Source organism: Terrapene carolina, unplaced genomic scaffold (assembly GCF_002925995.2).
Source record: "Terrapene carolina triunguis isolate 2854851 unplaced genomic scaffold, T_m_triunguis-2.0 Scaffold113, whole genome shotgun sequence".
NCBI lineage: Eukaryota > Metazoa > Chordata > Testudines > Emydidae > Terrapene > Terrapene triunguis.
In genome coordinates, this window is record NW_020664464.1 from 17,126,622 (window position 1) to 17,146,019 (window position 19,398).

The window sequence follows — 19,398 nt, forward strand, 5'->3', positions numbered from 1 at the left end:
AGCTTACAGTGATCAGTCTCTGAGATATTCAGGAAGTCCTCCTGCAAAGTCAGGGAAGGCCAGAGTTGATATTGCTGATATTGCTAAAGTTTAAAAAACAAATAAAAAAACAAAACAAAAAACAAAAGCAGAAAATGTTTTTAAAAACCTTTAAGGTCTTTATACATCATAAAGAAGCAAAAAAAGGACACAAGATCAACTGGGGGGGGAAAAACACTTGGCAGGTCACATCCAAAGGTCGCCATGAAAAGTTGAGTACATCTTTGTTCCAGGAGGGTAGATTTTCAGAGGCGTAATTTTGTGTGTGTGTGTATTGGGAGTAGGGTGCATGTGAAACTTGCCTTTGAAAATCTGGCCCTAGGTTTGCACTTCACCCCCTGTCTCCCACTGTCTTTATGGTCATGGTCTTCCTTTCATAAGCCTTGATCTAACATTTAATCTCTTTTGCCACTTTTGGAAGACAGTATAATGGGCTAGATGGACCATTGGTCTGACTCAGTATGGATGTTCTTATGTCAAAGGTAATCAGAAGGCCCAGTTTCTGGTGTCAGCCAAGTTTGTTAGAGATTCTCAGTATGCAAGAAACTGAGCACAGTCGCTCACAAGAGCATTCAGTTCTCAGTCTTCCAGCTTCACATAAGCGCCGCCTTACCGAGTTGCTGAGGGCTGCTCGACCCATACTCCACCCCAGACCCCACCCCTTCCTCCAAACCACCACCCCACCCCGCCTCTCCCCACCCAATCCAACTGGCCCTTACCGCTAAGCAGACACCCGAAGATGAGGCTGTCTGGGGCACACAGGTTGCGGAGCATGCCCGGGGGAAGACGGGGGGGCCCCGCCGGGGCTTGAGCTCCGCCCGCCCCTCCCAACCCCAGCTTGGAGTCCAGCTGCATCCCTCTCCTGCCGGCGCCGCACACTGCTGCCCTGGTCTATGGCCCCAGCTCTAGCTCCGCCCCCACGAGGCACACTCCAGGCGCGGGGTTGGAGACTGGGGCAGCAGCATGCGGCGCTGGCAGTAGAGGGACGCGGGCGGACTGGGCAGACAGACGCAAAGCCAGGGTCGGGAGCCCTAGCCTGCGGATTCGGAGGGCTCCGGTTCCAAATTGGGTGGGCCTGGTTAGATCCTAAGTGGGTGGGCTGCGGCCCACCCAGGCCCACCAGTAGCTATGCCTCCATGGGCCCCCGCCTCTTTCCACCCCATCCCCCCAGCCTCCGCTTCTCCCCCACCAGCGGTGCAGAACAGCTTATTACTGGTGGGTGGGGAGGTGCTGATCAGTGGGGCTGCCGGCGGGTGGGGATGCACTAGGAGGAGGGAGAAGCGCTGACCCATGGGGCTGCCAGTGGGTGCTGAGCACCCACTGTTTTTTTTTTTTTTTCCATTGTGCTGCAGCCTTGGAGCACCCACGGAGTCGGCACCTATGCAGCTTCATCCTTGAATTCCATAGGCAATAGATTCCTGAGAAACTTTTTAACATTATTAGGCACAGCTGTGTAGCTAGACCTTTATAATTTTATAAGGTGATCAATTTAGGTGTTCAATAATTTTATCGACATACAGCAGTATTGTACTCACTTGTGAGATGTCTCTCTCTTTGAGCTGGTAGAAGATATTCTGTGAAAACTTTCTTCAATGGAAAATATGGGTTTCAACTAAACTAAAATTTTCACATCAAGTGTCTGCTTTCCATTGTTTCATTGGAAAACCAAAAACCCCAAAATGAAAACTTTAATCTATAAACTATTTTCCAGCTAGCTCTAGTTAGTATTGTAATTTACCATGAGACACTACAATAAATGACGTGTTTAGATATAGAGGGTTCCCTTCTCTAAAGCTCCCTCAAAATTAATTTCAGTAAAATATGTATTATTGTTATTCAGTTTCACTGATTGTGTGTATTATTTCAACAAATAAAAACACGTTTTTATGTTCATTAGAAAATGTTTAGGTGTTCAGACATGAAATTGCAGTCTTAGACAAAAGAGAAAAAAAATCACTGAATATTATTGCATTTGTTTTTTACTCAATTGTCTGAGATGATTACTAAATGCCCTGCTCCTCCTGATATTTACTGTTGTCACTTAGGCAAGGTGGGAATCATGTACAAAGGGCTTTGGGTTGCATTTTTTATGTCTAGACTGTGTACAATTGTCATTGACTCTGATGTCAGTGACTCAATTCCAGTACACCTCATGGATGTTTTACTTTTATACTTGGCACTGCACATCTTGGCTTCCACTCTGTTTACTTTGACAGAACCTAGTGAAACATCTTGGACCAGGTCCTCTGGCATGTTGCAACAACTTTCCACCACACTAAGTTGTTAATCTAGCCCTAAATTCGTCCAGTCTGTCCCAGGGAGTATCCTTCTGGTATAAAAGTGATCCTCCAGTGGGGTAGAGACAACTTAAAGGTTCTTACAACACTCACCGTCCTTGCTTCCAGTGAAGCAGAAGTTGCTGGAGGAAAGGGGATGTGGACAGGACACACACAGTGCAAGCCATACTTACGGTTGGAGGACACTCTCCTGGGAAACAGCGACTCTGAAAAAGATTTGAGAGTCGTGGTGGATAATCAGCAGAACATGAGCTCCCAGTGTGAGACACTGTGGCCAAAAGAGCTAATGAGATCCTGGGATGCAGACATGACTGGTACCTGCTGATAGTGGGGGGTGAGGGGGTGCACAATTTAAAGGTTTGCCTCCACCCCAACAGCTTGAGTCATGCCTACCCCTTCCCAGTATACTTCCCCTCCCCCCCCCAGTGGCCTCTCCCTAAAGCTCCCAGTTGTTTGCAGCTCCCTCTCCCTGCTGCCCGCTCCAGGAGCTGCTGCACAGGGAGGGAACCAATCCAGAAAACCCTGGCAGAAATCTGGGAGGGGGGGCATGACACCTCTGCTGGGATGCATAAACAAGGGACTCTCAATTAGGAGTACAGAGGTTATTTTTACCTCTGCATTTGGCACTGGTGTGACTGCAGCTGGAATTCGGTGTCCAGTTCTGGTGCCCACAAGAAGGCTGTTGATAAATTGGAGAGGGCTCAGAGAAAAGCCACAAGTATGATTAAAGCAGTGGTTCTCAAACTTTTGTATTGGTGACCCCATTCACACAGCAAACCTATAAGTGTGACACCCCCTCATATAAATTAAAAACATATTTTATATTTAACACTATTAGGGAGGCGAAGCAGGGTTTGGGGGTGGAGGCTGACAGCTCATGACCCCCCCCATGTAATAACCTTGCAACCCCCTGAGTGGTCATGACCCCCAGTTTGAGAATCCCTGGATTAAAGGATTAGGAAACATGCCTTATAGTGGCAGACTAAAGGAGCTCAATCTATTTAGTTTAACAAAGAGAAGGTTAAGGAGTGACTGACGATTGTCCGTATCTGCAAGGGGAATAGATATTTAATAATGGATTCTTTAGTCTAGCAAAGAAAGGTATAACATGATCCAATGGCTGGAAGTTGAAGCTAGACAAATTCAGACTGGAAAATAAGGTGTAAATTTTTAATAGTGAGAGTAATTAACCATTGGAACAATTTGTCAAGGTTTGTGTTGGATTCTCCGTCACTAGCAATTTTAAAATCAAGATTGGACGTTTTTCTAAATGATATCCTCTAGGCGTTATTTTGGGGAAGTTCTATGGTCTGTGTTATACAGGAGGTCAGACAAGATGATCACCCTTCTGGCCTTGGAATCTATGAATCTTTGTGGTATGCCAAGCCTCAGCTATGTTTTTGGCCCCTAACTGCAGTCATCCTTAAATTCAAGGGAGTTCTTCCCATGAAATAACACATATTTTGAATTGCATGCATGTTCATCTAGACCATTTTTTTTCATAAAACTCCATACAGATAAACTTTCTCTTTTTTCTCTTTAAAACAGAAGCAAAATATAAATTTAAACTCTCACTGTTAACAAATCAAGGTGAAATAATTAATTAACTAACTAATTTTAGGATTGGGGACTTCCTTATTTTTTTTCTCTCCACATGCAGAACACTGAGGAATACAACATTGTGTGATATGATTGAGGTAGAATGTCCTCAAGATAACATTCGAAGGACAGGGACAAAGAACATTTTAACCAGTTGCTTGTGTCTTTCTTCATCCTAACAAGCTATTCTAGATTTAACATGTTTTGTTTTACCTTGGCAGAACACTCCCATGAGATCATATTTATTGACCTGTTAGAATTTTAGATGACTCTGGTGGAGGAAGGCTAATTAGTACTCCTGGATTGCTTCCAGAGAGAGAGAAGGTTTTCTTTTCTTCAGGACATACTGATTTCTTAGCACTTCCACCTCCTACGTACTTTGGATCCAAATATAAGCCCTCCAGCTGCCTCTACACCACTGGGATGGCCCATGTATATTAGCCACCTATGTATTTACATACGTTCTTCATTTATTCAGTTTCACTCTCTTGTAGCAAATATGTTTTAAAGTATAGTAAGCACAAATCTCTGTAAACCCTGCTTCCCCATTAATCAAATCTTCAGTTCTTGTGACTTCCAAGTTTTTTCATCATCCATGTACTGTAGTTCACTCTTAATTATTTTGCCTTAATGGGAAACATTTAACTTCATTACATATGATATATTAGTGTAAATCTTTTTCCTCCCCATGTAAGACTAGCAGTTTCAAATAGGCTCTTTCCTACTGTTCTACACATCCTTTTTTGTTGTTGTTGTCCTATAACATGACATTCTTGCAGTAATAACTATAAGTACTTGTATTTGTCATAGATTGGTACATCATCTCTATGTAATGCAGTTGATTTTATGCTGTTATGTACTTGGACCACTTATATGTCATATCAAATGATCTGTGAACCTTACACTTTGTTAAACATAAAACATAACAAATGATACAAGTGATCATCCTTATTCTCTCAGCTATTTCTTTGTTTTATCTTATTTCTCTGCCAGCCATTGAACATTCCTGTCCTAGTAGAATAATTGCACCTTCCTTTTAGTTGGTGGTTGTCTCTATTTTAGCCTGTTCATGAAAGGATACTTTTGAGGAACAATTAAAAAAAAAAAAAAAACGGCTTTTTTAGGCATTGTTACTAAGAATTTTCAAGCAGCAGCTAATATTTTTTTGATTTATTTTTTTTAATGTATCTTTTTTGCAAACTATTTGACCTATTGCATGTTGCAAGGCTAGTAATAAACCTCAGGTATCAGAATATCGTAACTCCTCGCTTAACGTTGTAGTTATGTTCCGGAAAAATGTGACTTTAAACGAAATGATGTTAAGCGAATCCAATTTCCCCATAAGAATTAATGTAAATGTGGGGAAATTTTTTTCACCAGACAAAAAACTATATTATATATAATACACACACACACACACACACACACACACACACACACACTATAAGTTTTAAACAAACAATTTAATACTGTACACAGCAATGATGATTGTGAAGCTTGGTTGAGGTGGTGAAGTTAGAGGGTGGAAGAAGGTAGGATATTTTCCAGGGAATTCCTTATTGCTAAATGATGAACTAGGACTCGGCTGAGCCCTCAAGGGTTAACACATTGTTAATGTAGCCTCACACTCTGCAAGGCACCATGAATGGAGGGAGGGGAGACCGCATGGCAGACAGACACACACACCCTGTGTGTGGGAGAGAGAGAGATGCGCATTGCCCCTTTAAGTATGCTGACACCACATTCTAAGTACATTGCCTTTAAAAAGATCAGGAAGTTGAGACAGCAGCTGCGGCCAGCTCTCTCCGTCCTGAACCCTGTTGTATCTTCCCCCTGCTCTATATGGAGAAGGGGCAAGCGGGGGGCAGGAGTAGGGGGGAGGGGGACAACCCTGATATTAGTCTCCCCCTTCCCTGCACAGCAAGCAGGAGGCTCTGGGGAGCAGCTCCAAGGCAGAGGTCAGGAGCAGCACTTGGCAGTGGAGGGAGGGACAGCTGAACGGCCTGCAATTGGTAGCCTGCTGGGCAGCTGCTGCACCGGGAACATAGGGGACCTGATAGGGGGGCTGCCGGTCCACCCTGGTTCCAAGCTCCCACCAGCTAGCTGCAACGGGCTGCTCTTCCTGCAAGCAGTGGACAAAGCAGGCGACTGCTAAACAACTTTATAAGGGAGCATTGCACAACTTTAAACGAGCATGTTCCCTAATTGATCAGCAACATAACAATGAAACAATGTTAACCGGGACGACTTTAAGTGAGGAGTTACTGTACTTGTTCAAGTGTTTATCCTGAGTCAAGCTGACCCATTTAGCCTCCCGCTCAGTAAATATATCCACCTGTGGCTGGGGGAATGGACTCAAGGCCAGTGCTGGTGACATTTCCTTGGAAACCAGATGGGGCTCTGTAAAAAGATGAACCCCTTACCTCTCTCCAGCACTCTCACAGTCCTTGTCAAAATAACTTGTTTGTATTTTCCTTGTATTATGCAGGCTAAAACACACAGGTTTTGGAATATGCCAGCTTTGCATAATATTACAGAATTGAATGTGATATACTTTGAATACATGCATTCTAATCTTTGTTGTGGCAGCACATCAGAACCTAACAGTAAAAGCCAGAGAACATTATCAAATTACTGTTTCAATTGCATGGCTGCGGTACAGAGTGATTTGACAATCTACATGTATTCCTTTGGCTAGTTTATTGATAGTTTCTAGTGTTTCTTTGCGGTTTCCCCTGCTCAGTTATAAGCCCTTATTGTGTTTCTTTTGGTCTGTTAATTTTTGTGTTCCCATTAAATGGCTCTGACAAATCCTGGCCTTTTTATATGTGATTAGTTATTTGAATGAGAGGGCTCCAAAACAGGAAGCAGGGAAAGGAAAATGAGAGGTAGATCCTGATCCGCTGTATTTACCCCTTTCTATCTGGAAGTGTTTTAAGTAGAGCAGGGCAGAGAGAGGCAATTCTGTTTCATGGAGGATTTTGATATTTTACAAATTGGTTTTGTTACCATTAGGAATGCAAGCCAAAACTTGAAAATTCTCTGCAAGAGGGAATGAAGCCCTAGGTCGGGGATGGTCCTCCTGATGTGCTGCTCCAGGGCCGAAGAACCTGGAAGCCAAGACTAGCCAGCAGCCCGCCAGAAAGGCGAGCTTTGCCAATGGAGCTTCACCAAAATTGAACCTCCTTCAAAGCATTGTGATTGCACCACTTTGGCAAATTCCAACAAAAGAATGTTTCGACCAGTTCTGGTTTTAAATTGAGACTGTTGAGGATTTAAGAGCTAATGGCAGTAACTGGTTTTGTGTGTTGTGTGTTTTTTTTTTTTTTTTAAGTAAAATAAAAATACTAAACAAACCTAAGGTTTTGCTGGTGTGGATGCAGTTACAGACTTGGGGACTATGGCCTAAAATAAATGGGACTCTGCACAGGGATAGAGATCCTCGAGGAAGAGCAACTTGCAGGATTGGGGCCTTAGACATAGTAACTTTAGGTATTGGAGTAGTCCCCTGAAAATTACATAGTGGGACTAGTCACATGCAAATTTAGACATGCTCAAGTATCTGGCTGAATCATTGTCTTGGTGACTTTTCTCTGTTTTATGGGAAAGAGGATGGGGGGGGGGTTATTTTTAAGCATTTTTTTTTCAATTTTTATCAATTTAAATTTTCACAGTTGTGGGAAATTATGGGGGGATCAAATAATTTTTAATGAAAGACATTGAGATTCAAAAATTTAAAGCTTTATAAACCATTAAAAATACAAATTTTCACATCACATGTTAAAATGTACAAAGTAAATATCCTTAAAATCAACAAATCCTACCTGTTTTTACTATTCATTCACTAGTTCATTTATAACAAGCCTAATTCAAAAGTTTAAATGACTGGATTTTGACTGTAATTCTCAAGCAACCTCTTTCTAACATTGCCTATCTGTAAATTTTAGGGTGACAAGACGTCCCGATATTAGGGGCATTGTCTTATATATGCCCCTGAAAAAAAGTGTCCCTATATTTCACACTTGCTATCTGATCACCGTAGTAAATTTCGATTATTATCAATAGAAATATTTTTTCATCGGTTTGTGTATGTACGGTGAAATCAACGTTTACCGATACTTACCGATAAAAATATCATATCAAGCATGTTTTTGTTTGTTAGAAAATATTTTTAGATATTCAAACAAGAAATCACAGTCTTCTGGCTTCACTGCCGACTCGTGGCGCCTGTCTGTCTGTCTGTCTGTCTCTCTCTCTCTCTCTCTCTCTTTCTTTTCCCCCTTCAGGTCAGCTTCCTTTGAATGTGACTAGTCCTACAATGAGAGACTGTCCCTATGTCACAGAAGCATTTCCTTTTCGTTGTGCTCTCTTGCCCTAAGCTTCCTTCCTCTGTGTCCTCCTGAGTTTATAAGTCTTAGTACAATAGTATTAATACCTGAAATCCTGGAATACGTAGAAATGTGGACTTAATAGTCATGGTGATTCTCTTCATTTTGTTCTGCTTTTAATTCTTCTTTAAAGCTAATGGTGTAAAACTAGTGCATTAGTCTGTTCCATTTTTGAAAAAACACAAGAAAAAATTTAAAACAAAGTACTATTATTTATTGTTCTGGTAGCATATAGAGGCCACTCTGCTAGGTACTGTACAGCCATATGGAGATGGTCTTTGACTTTAAAGCCTTATAATCTAAGGATTTGTCTATCCAGGGAGTCATTCCAGAATAGCTATTCCTGTTTAGCTCCATGGGATTAAGCTAATTGGAGTAAGGGCTTGTCTCCACTAGAAGCGCTATATTGGCGCCCTTGCACTAACGCAGCTGTGCGGCTGTAGCGCCTTTGGTGAAGACGCTCTGTGCGACAGAAGAGAGCTCTCTTGTTGGCATAATAAATCCATCTCCACGAGAGGCCATAGCTATGTTGGCAGGAGAAGCTCTGCCACCGACATAGCACTGTTCACACTGGCACTTAGTTCAGTGTAATGTACGTCACTCAGGTGGGTGACTTATTCACACTCCTGAGCAACATAAAGTTATACCAAAGTAAGTGGTAGGGTAGACCTGGCCTAATGCACATATGAAGTTAATCAGGAATAGTTAACCTGCTTTAAATTTACACCCCACCTTATTCTAGATTAATTTTCATGTGTAGACAAGCCCTAGATATAAGGTGAGAGACAACAGCAGGTGGGTACAATGGACAGACTGGGAGCATAAAGAAACAATGAGATGATACTGAGGCAGAAAACAAACTGCAGCATGCAGAAACTTGCAATGCAACTGTGACCTACCAGTGCTATAGATAATCAGTTAACAAGACTCTCAGATACTATCAGTTCACCACTTTTTACCAGGGTGTGTTTTCTTTCTACTAAAAAAAAGTGTTTTGCATAATAACGAACTTCTCAGTAAGCATTTGTTTTTCTGTTGCTTTACTAGGTATCATGCCTGTGTACCATAACATGTTTGCACTAATGAATGAAACAGAGAGAATTTGGTATCCTCCAAATCACATCTTCCACGTAGAAGAATCAACCAGGCTCAACTTACTCTACCGAATAAGGTAGCATGACAACTCAGATAACACCTAAAAAAGAACTGTGATTTATTTTTCATATTAATGCAAAAAGCTAAATAACAAAGCAGTAGCAAACAATATAATGTAAAATGTAACTGAATTCTAGTCTCCATATGAACTATTAGGTACTTGATAAGAAGCATACAAAATATGTTGGATTGAGTAAATTGAATAATCAATTGTATTGTTTGTGCCTTTGTATTGGAGATCGCTATACTTACCTCTTCAGGTTACAAAACAAAAAGGTACTGAAAGTACAGGGAGTTCCCATTATTTTTTGTTTGTTTGTGATAAATGATCAAGTAACAAGAGCCAAATTTCTTGTTCGTGGATTTGTGTTTTTGAGTTATGATGCTAATGTAATTACTAGAAGTTCTGAAATGTAAAAAGTCCTTCAGTGGCTAAAATGCTGATTTATAGATATAATTAAGTTATCTTATCCAATTATCAGGACAGCTACAGCAGAATTTGTATCTATCCAGTGAACAAAATCTCTTTTTTGAAAGTGAACTTTTTGAGCTGCGCATCTACAATTTTCCCTTCTGAAAAGGCTTTTATTTCTTTGAAATGCATAAGGTAGCATGGATGTCCCTTTGGAAAATTAATTGCAAATTGAAATGCAAAATGTCCTCTTAATGGCTTGGTTTGCCCTATGCCGGTAGACTGAAATTATGTTATTGAAATTTCTGGTGTGTGCATCTGTTAGTTTGTTCCCCGTTCTATTATAAGAGTACGATAAGAATGACTACTAGACTGCACAGATGCACAGCAGAATACTCAACCATATTGCTAATTCCAATTTAAAATGTGGTTGTGGTCAGCAAAGCTACTCTGAAAATCTTACCTCTTTTTAGGGTGTTTTGTTCATTCTGCACTAATGTCATACATACAAGGCAAAGTAAGATCAACCAGGTACAGTATCAAAAAATCAAGCAGTTTGTTTTGTTTTTTATGGTATATTATGAGCAAAAGAGATTCAGGAATCAGAATTTAAAGCTGGCAGTTTTGTTAGTGATATACACCTCTACCCCGATATAACGCTGTCCTTGGGAGCCAAAAAATCTTACCGCGTTATAGGGGAAATTGTGTTATATCGAACTTGCTTTGATCCGCCAGAGCGCGCAGCCCCGCCCCCCCGGAGCGCTTCTTTACCGCTTTATATCCGAATTCGTGTTATATCATGTCACGTTATATCGGAGTAGAGGTGTATTAGTTGGATTAGAATACAGCTTTCTGTTCTGCAGTTATATTAATTTTATAGTGCTGCTCCTAGTTCCAAACATTTCTTTTAGTAATCTAAGATATGATTTAGTCACATTGGGAGCAGTCACAATGTTTGCAGCAACCACGTGTCACTTCTACACGAACCACTGTTACCTCTTTGTATTAAACTGAATGACTTGATACCCAGCGTGTTTTCTTTGGGATCGTGTAATGGTTGTTCGCTTAGGCATAGAATAATCTTGTCTTCCTTGGGCATTGTTATAATAACCCAAGTAGTTATATTTCATTGTATCGTCTCGAGGTTTTTAGAAGACTAAGGATCTTGCTACAGGGAGTCGTATAGAAAAATAAAACTTAACTTTACCAAGAGATGGTATTTAAGATGTGCGGTCTTTTTCAGCAGATATACCCTTTAATTTTGTTGATATTTGTCTAACTATACAATGTGTATATTTCTCAACAGGTTTTATTTTCCTCACTGGTATTGTAATGGCAGTAGCAGAGCATATCGATATGGCGTTTCCCGAGGTGCAGAGAGCCCTGTCGTTGATGACCTTGTCATGTCTTATCTGTTTGCTCAGGTATGACTTTCAATTGATAGTTCATGATTGACTGTTTTTTTACCTCTTTGCCACTGCTTTTTGACACCATCATCCAAACGTAGAATGTGGATGATAACCCACAAAGCTTGACTTAATTTCTCAGAGGCCAGTTTTAAATATGCAAATGAAACTCAGGGCCATATTGTTCCTCTGCAGTAGGAGAGAATGAAAACCCAGCAGATCCATGTTGTGAGGGAAGGGATGAAGAACTATGCTGCCTCCACCATATCATTCCCCTCAGCAAGCATCAGGCTCCATTTTTTGAGAAGAGCAGGCTTGGAAATATAGGACCATACCGTCCCTGAAAAGACCTTGTGGGACTTCAGCAATAACCTGATACAAACCTTTTAAGAGCTGGGCTACCAAGGGGTGAAAAGTACCTGGGATCCAGTGTAGAGATTCACAGAGTTTTGGGTACAGAAGAATTGAGTCACAAGAATTTCAGTAAAGAAAATGTTATAAAAGAGAGACCATGATGAGGTAAATTTTCAGTCTGATTGCTTACGCTCTTTTCTCTCTCAGTGGCGAGATGATTTTGTGCATGGATGGGTAAAGGTGCCTGTTACTCATGAAACACAGGAAGAATGCCTTGGAATGGCTGTTCTTGATATGATGAGAGTGGCCAAAGAAAAGGACCAAACTCCCCTGGCTATCTACAATTCAGTCAGGTAATTCCTTACTTCAGAACAATGTTACTTTTACATACAGTAAAAGGATGACTCATTAGTTTACTGTTTTCTCACTTTGCCTTTCTCTTTCATGTAACCCAAGTAATTAGCACCTGGACACAGACACAATTTTTGGCAACAGATTTGTTCCAGAGCAGAGATTCCCAAACGTAGAGAGATTATCTCATGACATCCTCCCCTTACCTTTGTGATCGCATGGACTACTTCCCTTTCCGTTAGCAATTGAACAATGTCCTTGTGGCAACTTCAGCCATTGCTTACATAGAAAATAACATTAGGAAAGTAATTAATGTATTTTTAGCTGTTTTTTTTAATGAAATTTAGCAGGTGGAAACAAGGAGGAATCAACACTATGTGACCAGTTCTCTGTGAACCTCTGTCAAGTGTTCTGTGGGCTGCGGGTGGTGCATGGACCATAATTTGGGAACCGCTGCTCTAGAACTTCCCATCCATCTGCAATTTTTCCATGCTTTTCAGTTTCAAAACCTTTTTCTTTTTATATCTGAAAAGTCCATGTAACTATTAACTTTATTTTCCACGACATATATTTGTCTATGCTCTTTTAATCCAAAGAATCACTTCACCTATACACAATCTTAAAATAATAGACTAAAGTGCACATGCAACTGAAGGTAAACATATGTGCAAACATATTCTAATTTTGAGCTTCCAGGGTGCAGTCAGGAAGAATAAGTAATTTTTGTTTAATGTTCTTTGCTTTAACAGAGAGCTTCTAAAGTATGAAAGACTTAAATTTCACACAACTTTGCAACATTATTGAGTCCTAAAGAATGGGGTTGTCTCACTTTTGTTATGCATGTATTTGTGTCACACAGCCCTGATAGCACTCCTACTGTCTGGATGGTCACCAAGCTACTGTATTTGAGCCTCACACACTGGGCCTATGTGCTCTTAAGCTTCCTTTGGTGTGAGAAGGCTGCAGAACTGCCCCAACACACTTTCTGGGCACAGGTTGTCAGTTATCCCTTCACAAAAATGGGACCTCGCAGTCTAGCTGCCATAGGCTCCAAGATTCCCCGGTAGCTTAAGCACACCCTTCCTGTTTTGAGCAGGGGGTTGGACTAGATGACCACCTGAGGTCTCTTCCAACCCTAATCTTCTATGATTCCTCAGCGATCTGACCTTGTGTGAGCTCTGGGTTTACAGTTACCTCTTCAGGTGTGTGTGATACTTGAACCAAACAGACACACAGGCTCTGTAAGGTATCCAAAAATGTATCACTCTTTACTTTTGCTAGCACAAGACGTAAACAGATCTAGACAAACAATAACCTGTGTATATGCATTTCCCTGCCTCATGTCCCTTACCACTCTTGAACATTCTTTGGGCTTAAGTCAGAGTCCTCTAAAGTGTCTAGGCTTTCCCTCCAAATCCTGGAGTATCTCCCTGTAGTCTGTAGCCAGTTTCCTTCTTCCTTGGCTGATCCTGCAGCTAAGCAAGTTCCCTCTGCTACAACAGTATGTCCCCTCCTGCCCAAGCTTCCTTTTGTCTCATCCTCCAACCCACCCAGTCTCTGTTGTTTTTAAAGGGTAGTATCAAAACCTTGGTTCTTTGTCCTGCTTCTGGGGAAATTCCACTCTCCAAATGCTAGACAAGTTGGGCTGAACTGGTTCCATCCAGGTTACAGCTACCTGTTATTCTGCTAATGGCTAGATCTCACAATTGTCCTAGTCAGAGCCAGACACACCTGCACCCCTCTTGCCTCCTCAGCATAAGAGGGATGGTGCAACAATACAGCAAAGGACAACCATAAAACAGAAGGATATAGACAGTTCATAAAATCAAACTGGAATTCCTAAGCTGTACATAGACAGATTCACTCAGTTATCAGAATTTGCTTTTACACTGTATTTTATCAATTTATACTGCTAAAGGCCTTGTTCAGGAAATTGCTTAAGCATGCTTTTAAAGTGCTGAATGGCACTTAAGTACATGTTTAAAGTTATGCACATGTTCAAGTACTTTCCAGAATACATATGTGTTCCTGAATAAGGGGCCAAAGAGAACAAGTGAAATCAGATGTGCAGGAGTAAATGCTTAAAATAGTCTGGTGCCATATTTCTGAAATTGTTATGCCCTACCCCTCTTTTCAATACTAGCATCATTTTCATTATACCATATTAAGTCATTGATATTACCATATGCTACCCAGGATATCTGGAAACCATAATTTAAAGATAGCAAGGACTCTTTCATTTGCTGGGAGGAAGACCAATTACTCAAATATTTCTTTTCTCTTTAAAATGTTGACTCACTAAATTTTTTATTTGGGAGGATTTCTGAGGTAATCACCTCTTGTCTAGACAACATGTTCTCTCGCTCTCACCTTTTCTTCCACTCTGGTGAGTCTGGTTTTGAAAGTTTTTCCTTTTTTTGTGTCCATTCTTTTGTTAAACTTCATCATATCATAACTTTTAAAACATTATATTTTCATTTTTAATCACCTTGTTAACAAGATACTACTAGAGCCAGTGCCACAAGTGGTAACTGATTAAATAAAACTTGTTTTAATATTGTCTTTAGATTTTGGCATCTTCTTTTAAGTTACACAGAGAAAATGTTAACAGAGCATTAAGTTATAAGAACATCAAGCACTCAAAAGTTAAGAAATCCTCCCAGTACAAGGCTTAGTTCATGATACAGTGTAGAATTGCATTGTTGGTTATCTTTTTAAACTTGACATATGTGGTTCTGTGTCTGTATTTACAAATCTGAATGATCTAGAAAGATCAGGATTTTGCTACATTGGCATAGCTATGGGAATTTATCAATGTATCCTGGCTGACTGGACTTCTCCCCAACCCCACATAATAATGACTAAATCAGAAATGTCCAGGTTTATGGAAACAGCAGTGTACTATACTTTGCAACTAGTAAATGAAAAATAGAAAATGGCTCGATAAGTGTGGTTTCATTTTCAACAACTTTTACTGAAGACTGAAATAAAGACCACAATATCTTTTAAAATCACAGTACGTAGTTCATTTGATAAAGTATTTTCATGTTGACTTTGTATTTATTTAGCATACAGAAATAATTTCCTTTTCTAGGCTTCATAGATAAACCTTGGAATTTATGTGCTAATCTTGTGTTCACAGTTACAAGATGTTTTTGCCTAAATGTGTTCGGGCAAAAATCCAAGACTACCATATTTTGACACGAAAGAGAATAAGGTACAGATTCCGCAAATTTATCCAGCAGTTTGGCCAATGCAAAGCTACTGCCAGAAACTTGAAACTTAAATATCTTATAAATCTGGAATCCCTTCAGCCTGCCTTCTATTCAGAGATTTTTGAAGTAAAAGAGCCTTGCAGAGGTGAAGAGAGTTTTGCAACCATTATAATAACTGGAAATGGTGGAATTCAGTGCTCAAGAGGGAAACATAAAGACAGTGAGCCACTGACAGAACAGGTAATTCATGTAAATATGGCGTCACTTTTATTATTTTAAGGATTTTGCAAATGGACATGGTAACAGAGTAATTTGGTCATATGTTACATGTACTGATTAATTCTAATGTAGTACTATAGAATGAATTATGACTTTGACTTAATAGTTCTATTGTGATTTCTGTATGAATGGGGTTTGACTTGAACCAAACAGCACAAGACTTTTTAAATTAGGTGGATTTTTTTATATAAATTATAAGAGAAATAACTTTTGGCTAAGCAATTAAAGTACTTAGATGACAAATGAAGAGTGCAGTTCTCTGTCATTCATGCTATTAAAACAGAATTATTATAAAAGTTGATATGAGAAAGTAACAGCTCCGCCTAATTTAAGAGTTAAAAAAGTTAAATGATTCAAACATTTGTTATAATCATGCAGTTACATTTTATTCTTGATGTTATCTGGGTGTTTTTGTTTTTTTTACATTGTTTTCCATCTGAATATTCAACAATTGAACTTAACGTTATCTGATGCTAGTTGCTAGCAGGAAATGAATTACTGGTTGTCAGGAATTACCAAGTCTAGCTTTGATAAGTCCCACCTGTTCCATTGCTAATGTGTAACGTACCCAGATCAGGTCAGGAAAACTGTTATCCCAAAGACGATGTATCATTTCAGGAGTATATCTTATTTTTTGTACATAGCTTTTAAATAACAGAATATTATTGTGAAACATTTCTATAGCATTAAAATTTTACTCATCGCTTTACAGACTATAGATGAAACAACCCTTCTTCTAGTATAACCCTTCTTTATAATCTAAATAAGACTGGGTTTTTTCCATAGGGAAATTTGAAGGAGGAGTATTAGAGGTGATCTCCTTTTTTAAAATGAATAAATGACCTTACATTTTTAAATACATATACATTTCCTGATAGATAACAGACTAGATCAAAACAATAATGTGAAAAATACCTTGTAAAGCAAATTGAGGTTAACAGATAGTTTACAAGTGATCACAGGCCATTATGTAAAATGACACTTTTATGATATGGTATTTAATCATCAGGCATATTAAAATATATAACGATGTATGTGTAAATATCTTGATATTTCTTCATGTGTGCTTATTAATAACAGTGCAGACTGAGCTGAGGTTTGGATAATTGGGCCAATAGTTATCATCTGTATAACTCTGATGATTTAATGTTAAATGTTCCTACTAGACACCCTTCATATGCAAAAAGCAGCCTTCAAGAGACTGTTCTAATGATGATATGACTGGAGTTATTTTATAGAAAAACAGGCCTTTTAAAATCACTTTTTGTACATTAATTCATATATAAAATTTGCCCTCTTTGAGCCATGTTTTCGTAAAGCAACCTCTAACTTTGCACATGCTGAAATTTGTGTATGCAGCTGTACCATTTGTGCATGCCAATCAAGCCTTTAATAGCAAGAGTAATATATAGGATTTTTATTGTTTTTCCTCTGAAATTCTCAAAATTCTTTTCCAAGATGAATAAGCATTATTGTCCCCAGTTTACAGATGAGGAAACAAATGCATGAAGAGTTTAAGTATCTTGTTTGAGGTTATAGAGGAAGGCAGGGGCAGATGGGAATAGAAATCATGTCACCAGACCCCCTGTCCTCTGCTCTGACCATTAGGCAACTCTGTCTAATGTAAGATGATTAACTACATTTACCTGTGGACAGTTTCTGCATTTGTACAAAGGGTTGCATGCTCAAATTTAATAGTGAGGTAAGGCTAGCTGTATCTTTGACTATTGCAGCAAACCAGCATCACAAAACTTTACTCAACCACTTGCTTGGAGCAAGATATTATTATTTTTATTTTGGTGAAGTGGTGGTGATGCAGTGGCTGTGATAGATGGTCTTGCCAGCCCAGATTCTTATCTAGTAACTAGGCATAACTCCATTGACTTTAGTGCAGCTGAGCTGATTTACACCAGCTGAGAATCTGGCCCAGTATCTTTATGGAGAGCATGGGTGAAGACCTGTTGTGCCGGTGTAACCGTGGATACACCTGCAAAAAGGTTGCAGTAAATAATAGAAACTAGAAATTCTTACTCAGATTATTATCAGACTGTTATTTTCCTTGAATTACAGAAATAACAAATAATGATTTGTATTATCTAAAATGCTACAGACAACCAACAAAAAAGCCATTACCTGTATAACATTTTGACTGATGTACCATATCCATCTGGTGGAAGAACTGACTGTCTCACTTTTTCTGTCCGATATTTTAAGAATTCAGTTTGAGGTCAGAATTTAAAGAGCCAAATTTTCAAAAATTCCCTGAATTGTACTCAAGTCAAAATTCACCCAAGCTTCTAGCTCCCATTGTGATTTGTGCCTTCGATTACCATGGTCAGGGATGCACAAGTGTGTGTGCATTTTTCATTGTGAAAATCAGCATCCACTTTGTGATTATTTGATCTTCAGTATTTTGAATTCATCATCATTCCTAAGGTGGTAAAAATATTTATCTAGGGTTGTCAGAATTCTCTAATTTTGAATTATACGTTGAAAAACCATTTACTATGTTAGTATTAATCATAACTAACATTTATTACAGGAATTACAAACATATTGTGATTTTCCTGATATAATCGATGTCAGCATTAAACAAGCAAACCAAGAAGGCTCCAGTGAGAGTAGAATTGTCACCAGTGAGAGTAGAATTGTCACCATTCATAAGCAGGACAGCAAGAATCTGGTATGTTTATTTTTCTTATTGTTTGATTTACATTGATATTGGTTTGATCATGCGGTGGGAATACGGCAGTATTCACAATATTCTACTAAACCTACGATGCGGTAAACAATTACTCAGATGTTAATAAGGCAAAAGGTAAAAACTGAAGATTTCAACAGTGATCACTATATCAGTACATAGAGATGCTAATGTATTTGAAGCACCATAGCATAGACTGAAATTGAAACAAGGATATTTAAAACTAACACTGACACTTTATCTGCAGTTCATTCTCCAACTTCGTTGTGCCTAGCTAAATAATTATTAAACTTGTGTAATTTTAATTTAACCTAGACCCTAATCCTGCAATTCATTGTGCATGGGCGCAGCAGTCCGTCTGTGTGCGCGCACACACAACTGCAGGATTGGGATTTGAGATTAGCCTGAAGGGAAAAAGATATACAGAACTATATACATCCATCTAGACAAAAGGTACAAAACTAATAGTATAGCTGTTATTATTTAAAATATTGTGTGAGGCATTCGTTTGAAAAGTGTTAGTCTGACAATGTAAACAAGTCACTTACAAATTCTCTTTACAATATATTGTGTGTGAACTAAAAAGCCACAATTGTTCATCTTTTTAATCCTAGCATTGTATTAGCAACACCATTTCCTGTATGAGATAACCTTTTGGTGTAGTGGTTTCTTTCTTGATCCACATTACTGATCTGTGTAACATCAGATTTCCTGTTTCAGTCATTTTCCTGTCTGATCAGAGATCTACAACTTGTTGGCACACAAGACAGATGTACTGCTAAAATGGTTCTTCCTTCCTGGAGAAAGTAAATCCAAAACCTGCAAAAGCATTTGAATGAGAATGAATTAATTTTCTGTTTTTAATGCTGCCTTTAAAAATGATACTGTTTTTCAGAATTATATTAGATTTGATATAATTTACTCTTCAGTAGTCACATAGAATCTACACTTGTAGATAATTAAGCTGTGTTTTTGGTAGCTAGCCAATGGGAACAAATGGTTTTTAATGTAGTCTTTTCCTGTGAAGTGCATGCGTGAGGAATATTTGTTCTTTATTACAGCACTTTCACTTTTGGATTATTAAAGAACATTCTTTTCATTACGTCTTTCATTGCTGTTTTTCAGCTTCAGTAATGAACATGTTCAACTTTTCTTTTAAGGTAGTTCAACCCCTTTTTCTTATGAAATGTGGTTGGTCGAGG

General features: G+C 39.1%; 1 protein-coding gene across 2 annotated transcripts in view; it reads left to right on the top strand.

Annotated features, from left to right (window-relative positions):
• The window catches only part of JAK2 (Janus kinase 2), a 139,966-nt gene that overhangs the window by 73,468 nt on the left and 47,100 nt on the right, over positions 1 to 19,398 (top strand). For both annotated transcript variants that reach the window (XM_026652354.1, XM_026652355.1), the window contains exons 3-7: positions 9,371 to 9,494; positions 11,197 to 11,314; positions 11,858 to 12,003; positions 15,144 to 15,456; positions 18,038 to 18,178. In XM_026652354.1, the coding sequence (XP_026508139.1) occupies positions 9,371 to 9,494; positions 11,197 to 11,314; positions 11,858 to 12,003; positions 15,144 to 15,456; positions 18,038 to 18,178 (842 nt within the window). The remainder of the gene's footprint in view (positions 1 to 9,370; positions 9,495 to 11,196; positions 11,315 to 11,857; positions 12,004 to 15,143; positions 15,457 to 18,037; positions 18,179 to 19,398) is intronic.